General features: G+C 34.3%; 1 protein-coding gene across 8 annotated transcripts in view; it reads left to right on the forward strand.

Moving 5' to 3' along the window:
- LRPPRC (leucine rich pentatricopeptide repeat containing) overlaps nucleotides 1–16,421 on the forward strand; it is a 103,725-nt gene that overhangs the window by 12,402 nt on the left and 74,902 nt on the right. For 3 of the 8 annotated variants that reach the window (XM_081591951.1, XM_081591953.1, XM_081591954.1), the window contains 11 exons: nucleotides 494–646; nucleotides 1,948–2,147; nucleotides 3,475–3,597; nucleotides 7,904–8,025; nucleotides 8,133–8,191; nucleotides 8,870–8,956; nucleotides 9,649–9,775; nucleotides 10,312–10,456; nucleotides 10,775–10,920; nucleotides 11,423–11,528; nucleotides 11,610–11,717. In XM_081591951.1, the coding sequence (XP_081448077.1) occupies nucleotides 2,063–2,147; nucleotides 3,475–3,597; nucleotides 7,904–8,025; nucleotides 8,133–8,191; nucleotides 8,870–8,956; nucleotides 9,649–9,775; nucleotides 10,312–10,456; nucleotides 10,775–10,920; nucleotides 11,423–11,528; nucleotides 11,610–11,717 (1,108 nt within the window). In that variant the 5' untranslated portion in view covers nucleotides 494–646; nucleotides 1,948–2,062. Of the gene's footprint in view, nucleotides 1–493; nucleotides 647–1,947; nucleotides 2,148–3,474; nucleotides 3,598–7,903; nucleotides 8,058–8,132; nucleotides 8,283–8,820; nucleotides 8,957–9,648; nucleotides 9,776–10,311; nucleotides 10,457–10,774; nucleotides 10,921–11,422; nucleotides 11,529–11,609; nucleotides 11,718–16,421 lie in introns of all 8 variants that reach the window. The other 5 variants (XM_081591950.1, XM_081591949.1, XM_081591952.1 and 2 more) reach the window with 3 other exon arrangements.

Raw genomic sequence — 16,421 nt, forward strand, 5'->3', positions numbered from 1 at the left:
CTTCGATCAGAGTTGCAGCATGTGGGATCTAGTTCCCCTGACCAGGGAATGAACCCAGGTTCCCTGCTTTGGGAGCACAGAGTCTTAGCCACTGAACCACCAAGGAAGTCCCTTCACTATGATTTTGAAATCTCTTTTATTTAGCTTTCATTGGTGAGCAGTATTTTACACTCACCTGAACCTGACACATTGTTATGGATGATTTAAAATATTTTGTTTTTGCCTGACTAACATGGGGATAGGTTATTAATAACTGATCTTGTAGATAAAACGGCCAGATAAAACTTTTGCAAGTAAGGGATAAATATATGTAGCAGTATGTAGCAGTGTATCTTCTGTGGTTCATAGGTAAAAATCTAGTATTTAATTAATTCAGTTCATTTAACTAACTTTAATCAATTAGCCGTCTACAAGTGCTGATCATTAGATTTCCTACTTAAACAAGATGACATTGTTTTTAGTTAGTATTCTGATTTTTTCTGTTGTTTTCCAGTCTGCTGTTTTACACTGGTGGAATCATTGATGGCCAGAGTGGTTGTGTTTTGTCCCAGGTCCTGGTGATAGAATTTCTAGTCGGGTATCAATTACTGCCTCTGTGTTTTGCATAAACTTGTGAAACTACTGGTGTTACTTTCTTTAATGTAATGTAAGTAATCCTTAAGTTTTGTGACTAGTTTTTCAGCTTAATGGCATGAGAAGTCAACAATTTTATTTTTAAACTCATGAGTATGTATTTACTTTGGTAATTGACTGTTGAGTTCAGTTGCTCAGTCGTGTCTGACTCTTTGCAACCCCATGGACTGCAGCACGCCAGGCTTCCCTGTCCATCACCAACTCCCAGAGCTTGTTCAAACTCATGTTCATCGAGTTGGTGATGCCATCCAACCATCTCATCCTCTAATTGACTGGTTAAAAAAAAATGTGACATGTTAAAAAAACGTGATTGTCGTTGTAAAGGCTTTCTTGAATTAATAAATAGAGTGTTTTTACATTATTACTTAGTTAATATATACTTAGTGTGTATTCCTTAGTTATACTTCCTGGCTACTTCTGAAAAGTCTAAGATATTTGGGGGTAAATGTGTAAATCTCTGCAAATTAGATGATTTTATGTGAGATTTTGAATGTATAGAAAGTTCAGATTCAAAGGTATATGACAGGGCTTCCTTCACACATAAGGATTGTTTCTGTTTCATGTTTGTAAATCAGGTACAGCCTGTTATTTCTACAGTGTGAAATACCTCTGATTTCATGTTTTGGAGCATTTGGCCTGCATGTTAGACCTGCTTTATTAAAGTGAATGGCTTAAGGGTTGTTTGCTTTTTGTAAACACATATGCTAGTCTGACCTTAATTTATTAACTTTTTTTTTTTTACTTAAATGTTTCAGATTTGTTTAGAAAGATGGGAAATGCTTTTGTCATTAATGATCCTTTAAAAAACTACATACTTTTAACTTGGAAATGGGTCTTCTTAATAATTCATAATCTACACCTAGAAAGTGTTCGAAGAGTGTTTTAGAATTCTTCAGAATTTTAGGTATATTTTAGATCTCTTCATTTGTAGAGATAAGAAGAGCTTTGTAGCATAATCTTCATTTTTCTTCATTAACTTGGTTTTGGATAAGGGAGATTTAAAAACACTGAAAACATACCATATTATTGTCTTTAGTTTGAGATGATTCCATGTGGGAGGTTATCAAGAGACATTGTCAGACAGTTATTCAAGAGGTTACTTTGCGTACAATTTATGTGCTTGTGATTTTATGTAAAGCAAAGGTCAAAACTTCCTTCCCTACCAATTTATACTTCTGAACATTTTTGCTATTATGTTAGGAATTTAGGTATTTAGTAACTAATAAAAAAGCTTTGTATAAATTTTGCTCACAAAGATGACCTATGCGGATAGTAGTTGACATAGTTTATTACTGATTGTGTGTCCTTTTGTAGAGGTCTACTGAGCCAAGCCAGGCTACATTCCATTGCTGCTGAAAAAAAGAATTCTCTTCAGGAGGAGCCCACCTCTTCTCATAGAAGGAATGCCAGCCAGTTTGATTGGGCTTTAATGAGGCTAGATAATTCTGTCCGAAGAACTGGCCGCATCCCGAAGACTCTTCTACAAAAAGTCTTTGATAACACCTGTCATTCAGGTATTTCAAGATTTTCCATTCAAAAAGTTGAACTTAAATTCTGGTTTGATGGTAAGCTCATTACAGAGCACATTATTTGGTACTTTAAATTTTGTCATTTCTATTTGTGATTTTATGTTATGGTTGCAATTTTTTTGTTTGTTTTTCCAACTCAATAGAGCAAAGTTTTGAGTGAAAACATTTTTTTTGCATGTTTTATTTCAAAATCAGCAAATAAAAATTGTCTTTTCCCACAGTTTATAAAAGAATCACTTTCAGTGGTAAATTTTCTTGGAAGATACTAGTTTTTATCTTCTCTAGCATAGTGTCTGCTTTGCCTAAGATGGTCACATATGAAAATTTCCAGAAAGACTGATAATCATTTCACTTTCATTTCCACTTAGCTGTTAACGTTTGAGTCACTTTTGCAACTTTGATAATCTGATAGAAACTTACAGGCCCTCAACTCCCCCGCCCACGCAAAATAAAAAACCTGACCACACAGGCTCACACAAAATCCCGCATGCAAGCCACATGTATAATTTTGTGTATAGTTTGAGACCATTCACCAGCTTCCCAAAGCTCATCCATGATTTCAGTCACATTAAGAAGCTGTAGAATCTAATGATGAGGAATACCGAAGAAGTATCAGTAATAACTGGCATTTAAAGACAGTTTTTATCATTTTCTGCCTTGATTTATTGAGTTACATGGCTATCACAGCAGTCAATTTTAGAACATTTCTATCACCCCCAAAAGAAACCTCCACACCCCTAAACATCAGCCCTCAAACCCGCATCCCTTCCAGCCCTAGACAACCGCTAGTGTACTTTCTTAAAGGTTTGCTTATTCTGGAACAGAATCTTGGCAATAAGTGGTTTATTTTTGTTTTGAAATCAGCTTTCAGGGACATGTGGCTTAAGGGAGAAGGAAGTTAGTGTTTGTAACGTGTTGTAAAGCTAAATTGAATATTCATGGATTTTAATTGGGCTGCTTTGTACTATTTGCATAAGATATTGAGAACCATAGCCTTTCAGTTGCAAGAAGTAGTGCATATAAATTAGCTCCTTTGTCTTTATGTACTCTGTAGTCTTGCAGATTGTATAGATCTCTAACCTTAGCTTCCCTAAGAAAACAGACCAATTTTTAAAACTTTTACTGACATTTTAAATGATACCTGATGATTGGGATAGGATTTTTCTGATTTATTAGGACCCTTTTAGTATTATCTTTAGTGAGGCAGGAAATTTTTAAGTATTTACAGATTTCAGTTTTGATTAGGTTTTGATTTTTATCTGTATGATACTGGGTACTATGTTAAATATTAACCATTAATCTGTTTTCATAGGTTGCCCAGGTGGTAATCAAGCCTTGCTTCTACTGCGCAGCTGTGGGTCTCTCTTGCCTGAACTAAAGCTCTCTGAGAGAACAGAATTTGCTCATAAGATATGGGATGAACTTCAGAAATTGGGTATGATTGTTTGAATATATGATGTGCATAGAGGGTGTGGATATTTTTTTCTTGTAGTAAAAAAGAATCTCTTTGCCTAAATGCTGTCATTCAGTTTTATGGAGGGGTTTACTTGATTCATATTTTTTTGTGTGTGATATGACTTATTTGGTGAGTTATAGTGACATCTAGGGGCATTAAGAATAAAGTAATTTTTCATAACAAGTAATACTTTACAGGTAAGTTAAAAAGAACAAAATAGACATTTGGTCTGTCAAAGTTAAAAATGCACATACCGTTTGACCAAGTAGTTCTGTTTGTTAAAGTTTATTGACATATCAAGCATTTCAGTGTTTTAATATGTTTTATTTTAAAAAAATGTCTTTTGAGGTATACTTGATTTACAGATTATTTTAACTTCAAATATACAACATAGACCAGTTGTTAGAATTTAGATAGATATACTCACATGTGCAAAAGGATATTCTTCATTGTAGCTTGTTTGCAATGGTAAGAAATTGGAACCAACTCTAATGTCCCTCACTAGGGGCATTGCTTAAATAAATTAAAGTGTCCATAAAATAGAATATGGTGCAACCATAAAAAAAAAAAATGGAGTTCTTCATATACTAATGTGGGGTGTTCTCCAAAATATAGTTAAAAATTAAGATGCAGAACAAGGTGTGTAGTTGGCTACCATTCTGAAGAAAAATGTTTATATGTGTCTGTGCATATGATAAAACGTTTCTGGAAGGGTATTATACACTAGCTATAATTTTTACTCTACTTTTTTCTTTTAAAATTAAACTGTAGTTGATTACTCTGGCTTCCCAGGTGGCTCAGTGGTAAAGAATCCGCCTGCCAATGTAGGAGACGTGGATTCGATCCCTGGGTGGGGATGATCCCCTGGAGGAGGAAATGGCAACCTACTCCAGTATTCTTGCCTGGGAATTCCAATATCTTTTTATACTTTTTCAATTTGGGACTGTGAACATAGTACCTATTCAAAAAATAAAATCGTGTAAAAGATAATTTGATAAAATTCAATGTTCATTCCTGATTTAAGAAAATCTTCACAAACTATATATGTCTATATGTCAGTCACATAATTTAAAGATGCGCATCGAACTAGGGGAAGTATTTGTGAGAATGGGTTATATTCTAAAGTAGAAAAGAGCCCTTATACAGTAGTCACGACATTTAATACCTCAATAGAAAGACATGTAGTATTTTCTAATTTAACTTTTCACAAATACCTTTCCTCTACACTGTATATCCTTTGTGAGAGTAAAATTCATAGCATCTTTTTCTCTTTGCCAGTAGACCAATGCTTTGAACTACACTTGTTGAGTTACTGTTGTTAGAAACCTGGTACGTTGCAACTGTGACTTGTTCGCAGACTTTTAAAGCTGTAAGAGATTTTTTTTTGCCTTGTCACATAGCATGTGGCATCTTAGTTCCTCGACCAGGGATAGGGCCTATGCCTGTTGCCCAGGAGTGTGGCATCTTAACCACTGCATCACCAGGGAAGTCCCAAGCTATAAGAGACTTTTTTAGCTTCGATAACATGTCCAAAGTTACAAAATGAGCTGTGAAAGAGCTGAGACTGGAACTGAGTTTTCCAGACTAAAGGGGATTCTGGAGGAAACACTGGAAATGGTAGGCTCTCATTTCAACGTTGCCACATGTTAAATTTTTTAAAATAGAATTACTTCTGGTGTATTCTTGGCCCCATCCTGTTAATATATGTCTCCTTAAGTTTTTTTGTTCAAGTTGTTTCATCTCTTATGGAGTGTTGTTTCTTGCTCTTGAAAGCAATCCATTTTTCAAGCTATAATTTAAATCCCTCCAATCTAGAGTTTTACTTGCAGTCCCAATTTGTGTCTCATCGGTTACCTGCATTAGAGTTGTCGATTTGTCTTTTTAATATTAATAGATATTCTTCTCTTGGCGGCTAATGATCTTATTCATATTTGAATCTTCATCATGAACCTTCCAGTGTTTTGCATATGTTGGGTACTAAAGTAGTAATAATTGGTATTGTAGAAAATGTTTAAGCAAATTTAACTTCAGAAAAATTTAAATTCTACTTCATTAAATAGTGAGACTTTAACATGATTCAATTTTGAAAGGCTCAGTAAAGTTTATAGTGAAAGGCTTGGACCAATGTTCCCCAGACACCCAGGTCCACTCTTGTCAGTCAGTCAAATCTTAACTTAAAAAAAATTCTCTAAGATAATAATCACATTTTGAAAAAGGATAGATGTAATTATTTTTAATAAAACTATTTTCTTACAATGGCTATTAATTTCTTTGAAACTGCAAAAAACTTTGATTACTTGAGCTCTGATTTAGAGACAAAGGTAGGGATAAAAACTGCTCTGCACAAAAAAGCACAAACATGTTTTTATGTATTAGTATTAGGGCAGGTCCATATTTAATACAGTTACATAATCTTGATGAAGGGAACTATATAATGACATCTTCAAGTCTCTGTGTTTTTCTTGAACAGTAGAATGCCAAGCTAATAAACATAACTGCACATAAAAGCCCTGTGAGATGACAGAAAAGTGTCAGACCTTTACTGTGGGCAAACACAAGGTAATACATGCAGGAGAAAATAATTGTCCATATTACACCAATGGATGAGTGAGTGTTAATCTAGCAAGAAACCTGGCTTCTATCTAAAATAGTAATGTTTTAGAATATTCTTTTGAGTTTGTACAAAGTAAGTTGATGATAATTTGTAAAATTATTACATAATGAGATTGAACAAGAACATGATATTGTAACATTAAAAGTAATGGACAGTATGGCCAGAGCCATGAGATAGTATTAAAGGTATAGGGGTATATGGTAAGATACATAAGGACAAGCTGTTTTATAGCTTTTTATTATTAAAGTCAGAGAAGGCAATGGCACCCCACTCTAGTACTCTTGCCTGGAAAATCCCATGGACGGAGAAGCCTGGTAGGCTGCAGTCCATGGGGTCGCTAAGAGTCGGACACGACTGAGCGACTTCACTTTCACTTTTCCCTTTCCTGCAGTGGAGAAGGAAATGGCAACCCACTCCAGTATTCTTGCCTGGAGAATCCCAGGGATGGCGGAGCCTGGTGGGCTGCCGTCTATGGGGTCGCACAGAGTCGGACACGACTGAAGCGACTTAGCAGCAGCAGCAGCAGCATTATTAAAGTACGATTCTTTAGGATGGTGTCCCTAAACTTTGAGTTTTTAATGTAAATTTTATACAGTTAAAGACTTTCTCAATTCACTCTTTGAAAGATACAGTATTTATTTTTTTAAAAAATTCTCTTTGAGAAATGACCCATGAAATTAACTAGACATAATAGTAAATATGGGGATAACATTTTTAATGAAATTCACAGAAATATTTTTGTCATCTGCAGAACTATGTTATTGTGGCAGAAATAAGGAAATGAAACCTAGTAGAGTTGTGTTAACTTTTATCTTGACCATAAAATCTTTCTGAAAAACCACAGTAGACGTCACTTACCTGGACTTTGAGCAGTATTCTCAGCTTTTCCAACATACTAGAGGAAATATTTTTTCTAGAGGAAAATGCACACTAGAGGAAGCAATTTCTGACTGGAAGGGAATACTGTGCTTCATAAGTAAGAGACCTTTTAATACTTGGATAGACGGTTGTGTGTAACTGTCCACTAATTCAATAGTTACTCTTGTATACTTAGTTTGTTCTGACAGGGTTTCTGCATGGATGGGTCTACATATGGGGTAAAATTCTGAATTGATCATTTTACCCTTTTTGTTACATTTTTTTTTTTAAATAAATTTATTTATTTTAGTTGGGGGCTAATTTACAATATTGTAGTAGTTTTTGCCATACATTGACATGAATCAGCCATGAGTTTACATGTGTTCCCCATCCTGAACCCCCCTCCCACCTCCCTCCCCATCCCATCCCTCTGAGTCATCCCATTGCCCCAGCCCTGAGCATTTGTCTCATGCATCGAACCTGGAATGGTGTTCTGTTTCACATATGATAATATACATGTTTCCATGCTATTTTCCCAGAACGTCCCACCCTCACCTTCTCCCTCAGAGTCCATAAGACTGTTCTATGCATCTGTGTCTCTTATTCTGTCTCGCATATAGGGTTATCGTTACCGTCTTTCAAATTCCATATATATGCATTAGTATACTGTATTGGTGTTTTTCTTTCTGGCTTACTTCACTCTGTATAATGGGCTCCAGTTTCCTTTTTGTTACATTTAAGTGCACATATTTTAGTTGTGATAAAGGGTATGACTTTACTCTTCTAAAAATTTTATATAAATTTCACTTGTAGGTACTGTGTATGATGTAAGTCACTATAATGCTTTGCTTAAAGTCTACCTTCAAAATGAGCATAAATTTTCACCAACTGATTTCTTGGCAAAAATGGAAAAAGCAAACATTCAACCAAATCGAGTAAGTAGTTGCTATTACAGGTGTGTTTATTGGTCATATCAACTTTTGTTTTTAACCAAGAAAAAAAAAATTATTAAAAAGTATTTACTGGCCCATTTCTTTGACAGGTGACATACCAAAGGTTGATTGCTGCTTATTGTAATATGGGAGATATTGAAGGTGCCAGGTATGTAGTTTTGTAAATGTATCTTTAAGCAAACAAATATGTAAGTCTTGTAGACCTAGACTATAGTCACTTTTTTTTTAATTTTTACTTAGTAAGAAAATTATTTCAGAAGGATTTTATCTTAGCAAATTTTGTCATATGACTTAGATAAAATACTAAATTGTGTAAAAGGGGAAAGATTATTGAAAATTACTATTATAGTTAAAAGTATAATTTACTGGAGCAGAAGTTTAAAATTGTTGGGTTAAAAGCTGGTTTTACTTTGTTTGTTAAATTGCTGTTTCCAAAAACAAATGTTGGTAACCATTTACATTGTATTCATTTATAAAACTAATAATATTCTCTTTATTTCACAAATGTTTTATATAAGATCAGTTGTGACATTGCTCATGTATAGTTTATTCCTACTTTTGGATGGAGGATTTAGAAAATAAGGAATAAATTGAAATGTACATCTTATTTTTAATGAAATGAATCTTGTTAAACTTTATGCTTTTTGAAGGTTAATTAGTAGTACAGAAGAAACAATCAGATTTTTAAAATTTACCCTCTATCTTTAACAAGTGTACTTGAAAACTATTGATATAACTTCAGGGAGTGGGATTTTTGTGTGCACATATTGTAAAAAGTGTTTTTCATGTATTTCCAAGAAGTATTTTTATTTCTCTTTTGTTACAGTGCGATTCTTGGATTTATGAAAACTAAGGATCTTCCAGTCACAGAGGCAGTATTCAGTGCTCTTGTCACAGGACATGCAAGATCTGGGTAATGCTCAGCCTAGGGTTTTACTCTCAAGTGAGGTTTAATTTATCGGAAGCTACTGTAGAAAATTCTTAAAACTATGTTTAACTTTCAAAAAACTGTTTTGAGTCTAGGTGGTAGAATATACACATCTTAATATAAGTTATTCTTAAATTATCTGTTTCATTAAATTTTTATTTGAAGATTTTCAGTTTTAAAAACTGAACTTGATCCAAAGTAGCTGACTTTGTAAAGTTTATTAACCGCTTTGCTAGTGCCCTAGAAAATATTTTTATTTTTGAAGAATATTTTACTAAATGTTATTCCTTCCTAAAAAGATAAATTTGAGTCATAACATACCCAGTGGAAGAGGGCACATTATTTAATGTCTGTAATTATTATATAATTTGGTTTCTCTTTTGGAAAAGTTACCTATAAAAATTTGAGATGTTAAAAAAGAAAAAATTTGAGATGTTTAGGATCTTTATTATTTTGGAAACCTATTACTAGTTTAATATGTATTTTTGATACATGTTAATACATATACATTTTTTATATATATTTATCTAAATATGTATTTTTCCTTTTCTGATGTTATGATTCTAAATGTTTGTACTTAAGAATTTTTAATAAGAGGTAATATATTCTAGATTAAATGATATGATATTTGGCAGTATTATGGTAATCTGTTTTATTTTCTTTGAATTAATGTACAGAGATATGGAGAATGCAGAAAATATTCTCACAGTAATGAAAGAGGCTGGAATTGAGCCTGGTCCAGACACATACCTAGCACTATTGAATGCATATGCCGAGAAGGGTGATATTGACCATGTTAAACAGGTGTGACTTACATAAACAAACATACTTTTAAATCATTTGTATAAACTCTTAAATTTTGCATGACATGGAAAAATGTAGTGTATATCTGTTTTTAATGATATCTCTTATAGACAGTCTTGAAGGAAAATTCTTACTATAGTTCAGTACTTTGCTGCTGATGTAACAATTATTGCTGAAACAGAATAGTTTCAGTTTTACAAAAGAAGTCTTAAACCTTTAGATGGTGTGTGTCCTCAGTCTCTCAGTCATTTCTGACTCTTTGTGACTCCATGGACTGTAGCCTGATAGATTCCTCTGTCCATGGGATTTTCCAGGCAAGAATACTAGAGCGAGTTGCCATTTCCTACTCCAGGGGATCTTCCTGACCCAGGGAATGAACCCATGTCTGTTTGAGTCTCCTGCATTGGCAGGCAGGTTCTTTACCACTGCATCATATATATAAATTTTTAAAAATCTTGGTATTTTAATTTGTTTAGATTTAATTAAAAAACAATTTGCCTCTCACTTGTTCTTTTAATTTCTGGACCTTTCTTTAGACCCTGGAGAAAGTGGAGAAGTCTGATCTTTACCTTATGGATCGTGATTTATTGCAAATTATCTTGAGTTTCAGTAAAGCTGGATATCCTCAATATGTCCCAGAAATTTTGGAAAAAATTACATATGAAAGAAGATATATTCCAGGTAGTTTTAAAATTTTTATTTTCATAATTTTTCAGAAAATAAGAATTACTATTTTTACATGATGGAACAGACATTCTCTAGCAATAAAGTATTGTAGTAGATGGACATGGGATTCTTTTAAAGCTTTATAATAAACTGAAAAAATTGAGTTAATGAGTACATGGGAATATTTTGATTTGGAAGTATTTATTATTTAGGCAGGTAAATCCTTTTTGGTATTTGTAGTTCATAAGTTTGTCTTTTATGTTGATATCAATGGGAAATCAGTAACAAATTTGTTTAAATCAGTAACAAAAGATGTCTTTGTTTTCTTTCCAGATACAATGAACCTCATTTTGCTTTTAGTCACTGAAAAATTGGAAGATACAGCATTGCAGATTTTATTAGCATGTCCTATATCAAGGGAAGGCAATCTGAATGACTTTGGCAGTTTCTTTTTACGACACTGTGTGACTATGAATACGGTATTCAAATAGTCCATTTTTACTTTGTAGACAGTGTAATCGGCAGTGAAATAAGATTGTTTAAAATAGAAGAACATGTTATGATAGAAAATGAAAGTGAAGTCGCCCAGTCGTGTCCGACTCTTTGCGACCCCATGGACTATAGTCTGCCAGGCTCCTCCGTCCATGGGATTTTCCAGGCAAGAATACTGGAGTGGGTTGCCATTTCCTTCTCCAGGAGATCTTCCCAACCCAGGGATCGAACCCCAGTCTCCTGCATTGTAAGCAGACCGTTTACCGTCTGAGCCACCAGGGAAGTCAAACATATTATGAAACTAGATCAACTATTAATATAAATATTAAGAAAGCTTTGTTTTTGTGTTGGAAGAGTATTGGGCAGAAAGAGGATGAGGAGTTCACTTTTTTTTTTTTTTTAAATCTCAAAAGCGGTAGAATATTAGCAGAAGGTCGAATGGTAGGGTATTTGCAGATTCAACTGATGTGTAGCGCCTTTCTTTTCTAGCCTGCAGAGAAGCTTAAAGACTACTGTAAGAAGTTAAAGGAAGCCCAGCTGCACACGTCGCCTTTGCAGTTCACACTCCAGTGTGCTTTAATGGCTCAAAAATTGGGTACTATATTCTCATAATTAGAACTCACATAAGTAAGTTTTGTTGAGGTAGCTTTGATATATTTTATGGTATCTCTTTCAGATTTGGCAAAAGTTCTGATGAAGGCTTTGAAGGAAGAAGGTTTTCCTATCAGAACTCATTATTTTTGGCCGTTGCTAGTTGGACATCAGAAGGAGAGAAATGTTCAAGGTTAGGTTTTACCTTTTACAGATATAGTGGTTCAGATATCCTGTATAACAGTTTCTGTACACATTTAATTGAATTATTTGAGGAAACATACTTATTAAACCTTATGAGGAAATAGAATTGGTTTAAGTCATGGTCAAGTATTAGGTAAAAGCTTAAAAGACAAACAGTGGATTTCTTTCATCTTAATTTCATTTCTTATTTCATCTCTGATCTTGGTATTCAAACTTGTGATTGTGGCTTTAAATAGTTCATCATTTTTAAGTTCTTCAAAAAACTCTTTAGTTCTTGATTTTACATACATACAGTGTTTGAAATTAGTTTATCTAGCCTTTTTAAAGTCAAAATTATGTACTGTACAACCAGACCATTTTCTTTCTGGACCAGTCTATTTGTCCTTTACTGAGCTGTTACAATAATAGGAAAGGCAGGAAAACTTTTACTGCAAAATAAGTGCTTATGGCCTGACAGCCTACTGATTGAAGGACAGAAATGTTCAATCTTTTAGGTTCTTAAGTACGTTTAAGCATTTAGCATACTTTTCCCTGTACACATGGGATGTCTATAGGATATGAATAAGAATTGAACAAATATTAAATTTTAGAGTACAGTATCTAATTCCTTGGTTTGCATTATTGGTAATTCAGAAAGAGTAGTCTCATAAAAAGATGCTTTTAACAGAAGTACTTCCCCCTTGGGGAAACAAAAAATGGTCTTTTTCATTTTATCTTGCTGTATAATGTGCTTTAGAATGAGATGCAGGGTTGTTAGTATGACATTGGGTGACAAACAAAATGCACAAACAACAAAAAAAGTGCTTTTAGCAGACTTTCATATTGTAATTTTGTTTTAAATATATAGCTGTCTTCTGGTTTAAAGGAAATAGTGAAACAAGCATTCCCTAATTGTTTCTGGGTCTAAAAGTATCTAAATCCTTTTTAGAAAAATCTTTAGGAAAACAATATGCTAGTTGATTAACTCTTTGTGTATCCTCCAGTTCTGAAAGCTCCAAGAGGTAACCTTTAACCTAGTGTTTTTGAACCACAGAAAATTTACATCCCATGAAAATCCTTGGGCATATTAGTATTGTCCACTGTACACAGATATGAAAATACTTTGAGTACTCCCGTTGAAACCTTTGTTCATCAGGTCAATTTTCCTTTTCTCAACCTATCACAGTATCTAGACTTGAATTGTTTACTACATTTTACACTTAGTAAACATGAAAGAATTCAGATAATTTCTTTCCATAGTTGTATCTCAGACTAGTAGAAAAGTGGACTCTTATCTCCAGGCTCTCTTTCTTAGACTCTTAGGCTCAAAGGTACCTTTTTGAAAGCTCACATGATATTAATGAAGGAACTGAGAGCCCAGAGAGATTCAGTGACTGGTCTTGGGTTCCACACATGTAGTTGTCAGTAGTGCTTGGATTAGAACACAGTTTCTGTCCTCCTATTTTAAATACTCATTGTTAATACCTTAATAACTCCATATTAGACATTGGTAAATATACTGTATTTGTTTTCTAAAAATTCTGAGTATTGGTAAAAATTAGGTATTGATTTTTGAATTAAGGACATTTTTAAACAATGGTACCAAGTTATTTTAATCAATGAAGATTTTTAACTGGGAAAATAGGAAAACTGAGGAAGTTAGCCTGAGAGTACAAGAGATTGTCAGCTGGTTTATAGTTTTTAAAAACTCATTTCTCCCTTGCAGTTAGTCCTGAAAATAAAGTATGTATTCTACAGACTAACAGGGAAATGACTGTATATATTTTATATAGTTTTGTTCAATTCAGTCACTCAGTTGGGTCCACCTCTCTGCGACCCCGTGGACTACAGCATGCCAGGCTTCCCTGTCCATCACCAACTCCCAGATCTTGCTCAAACTCATGTCTATCGAGTCGGTGATGCCATCCAACCATCTCATCCTCCGTTGTCCCCTTCTCCTCCTGCCCTCAAAATCTTTCCCAACATCAGGGTCTTTCCAGTGAGTCAGTTCTTTGCATCAGTTGGCCAAAGTATTGGAGCTTCAGTTTTTCCAATAAATATTCAGGACTGATTTCTTTAGGATTGACTAGTTTGATCTCCTTGCAATCCAAGGGACTCTGAAGAGTCTTCGCCAGCACCACAGTGCAAAAGCATCAATTCTCCAGCACACTGTAAGATAAAGAAGTAACATTCTTCCTAGTGCAGTGACTTTGCCTTTGGGGGGATGTCATATATAAACTGATTGAAGTAAATAGAAGAAAGTAATGGCTGCAGAGGATGGAGGATGTAGAGGAACTATTCAGGAAATCAAAGAAAGGTATTCAGAGCTCAGATCAGACTGAACAAAGTTTTCAACTGTAGCATGATCAAACGTTTATTGAACAGGATTTTTCTGGCTGCAAATTTGGCCATCACCAAGTCCTATAAAAGATTCTTATAATGACTTCCTCATGGCTTATCTTGCTGGTGTTTCTCTGTGGCACAAAAGGAAAAATCCTTGCTTAGAATTTTAGCGGACTGGTCCAAGTGAGAGGAAATAATGCAGAATGATTAAGGATCTACATGCTTTGGTATATTTTTAGAAACCTGAAAATAAGAAGATAAAAGAGGTAAAATATGAAAGGAAAGGCTGGTATGAAAGCCTAAATACCAGTTGAGTAAAATGGTTGAGTAGGAGGTACTTTTTATTTTTCTTAGTGAAATGCTTTTTATTGAAAATCTAAACAAACAAATGGCTTCAGTGGAAGCAGTTTACTTTTTTCCCCAAATGGCTTATGATAAGTTTTTTTTTCAAATTTGAACAAAATCTGTGCTTTAGTTAACAATACTGTATCACATGTTAATTTCCTGTTTTTTTTTCTTTTTTTTACAACATAGTATTTTCTTTATATTCTCAAAATTGGATTAGAAGTTTCAAGCCTCATTCAGTTTTTTTGTTTTTAAAGATCACTAAGGTAATAAATTTTTTAGACTTTTAGCAGTAATACTTGATGCCAAAATACATGGAACTATATCAAAGTTTTGAGTGAATATAAATTAAAAATCTAGCATTCTATTCATACTAACTCAAACAAGTAGAATAAAAAAGAATCCTTATTTTAGGAGGTACTTGTTAAAAAATAAGAAACTCCCTCCTTGTAAAGTGAGTTCTCTGGGTAGAGTCTAAAATCATGTGGCGTAAACAGCCCTAGTCAGTGGAATTTGTTCAGAAAACCCATGTATCTTTCCCAGTAGTTTGAAGTACTTTAATTCCTTTAAAACTTTTTGAATGGAGACTTTCCTTTCGATTCATAAACTTTATTGTGCTTACATTTGAAATATTTTTTACTAGATTGTTTAGATTTTCTAAGTTCACAGAGGTTTGGGATCCTTCTTTATCTAAGTTAATATATGAATATTTTTAAAAAATGTGGATTGTATTTCTGAGGAAAATACATGTAGGTATGTTAGATCAGTCACCTTTCTTCTTATTGAGAAGTGTTTGTATCTTCCTGTCCCACTATACAGAGAAGGCAATGGCACCCCACTCCAGTACTCTTGCCTAGAAAATCCCATGGATGGAGGAGCCTGGTAGGCTACAGTCCATGGGGTCGCTACGAGTCGGACATGACGGAGCAACTTCACTTTCACTTTTCCCTTTCATGCACTGGAGAAGGAAATGGCAACCCACTCCAGTATTCTTGCCTGGAGAATCCTAGGGACAGCGGAGCCTGGTGAGCTGCCGTCCATGGGATCGCACAGAGTTGGACACGACTGAAGCAACTTAGCAGCAGTCCCACTATAGTTACTGAAGTGAAGATACTTGACTGAACTCATCTGAGCAATGATGGGAAGCCAGGTTTTCATAAAACTACTTTAGTTTCAGTTGGAAAGATACATAAGTTAAAAATGCTACCAATGCAGGTCATCTAAACAAGCAGAATGCACTCTTTCCTGACCTGAAAAGCGTTATTAGAAGAATGAAGAATTAAGAGATTAGAATATATTTGAGGCATTGATGTTGAGAAGTGTTTGTATAGGAATCTTCTGTCTGTAGTCAGTTTGTTGGCCTGTTTGCAAGAAAATGAAATAGTTATTTTATGCTATTAAAGTATTTTAAGACAGCTAAAAAAATTTCACTTGTTGTTACTGTTAACATTTGTTTAGTATTTTTAGGGTTTCACACAGATTTTAGTTTTATGGACCACCCTGAGAAGTAAATATGGAGCTTTATTATCATTCCTGAGTCCAAAGGACTTGATCGTAGATCCTTCTGGTTGGAGGGGAAAGTGTAGGTTTTTCCTTTTTTGTAGTGTTATAAGCACCTGCCTGCAGTTAGGAAACAGTGTTTCTATTTTAGGACATGTCTTTGACCTTGAAAATGCTAACTTTAACACTTTTGTTAAAATAAAGGTTATTGGACTTCTAGAGGCATTTCCAACTTTATTTAAGTAGAGAAATATATACTAATCCCCCCGAGTAGGCTGAGATGAAAACCTTCTTAATATAAAGCTTTATATACTGATCAGTTTAAACTGAGTTGCAATACTGGGATTCTTTTTGTTCAGTATGTTCTGCTTTTTCAGTTGTCCTCCATCTTCCTGTAGGCCTAGACCACGAGAATTTCTTCATACCTGTGGGCAGTGTTTACAGTTTTGATACTTTGCTTCCATCTATTTAATAGGCATGGACTCTTATGGGTCAGAAAATTGTTCTGTTTATTGAGTGCCGTGAT

The sequence above is a fragment of the Giraffa tippelskirchi genome, chromosome 4, assembly GCF_054371585.1.
Source record: "Giraffa tippelskirchi isolate mGirTip1 chromosome 4, T2T-mGirTip1v1.2.pri, whole genome shotgun sequence".
In the NCBI taxonomy this organism is placed as follows: Eukaryota; Metazoa; Chordata; class Mammalia; order Artiodactyla; family Giraffidae; genus Giraffa; species Giraffa tippelskirchi.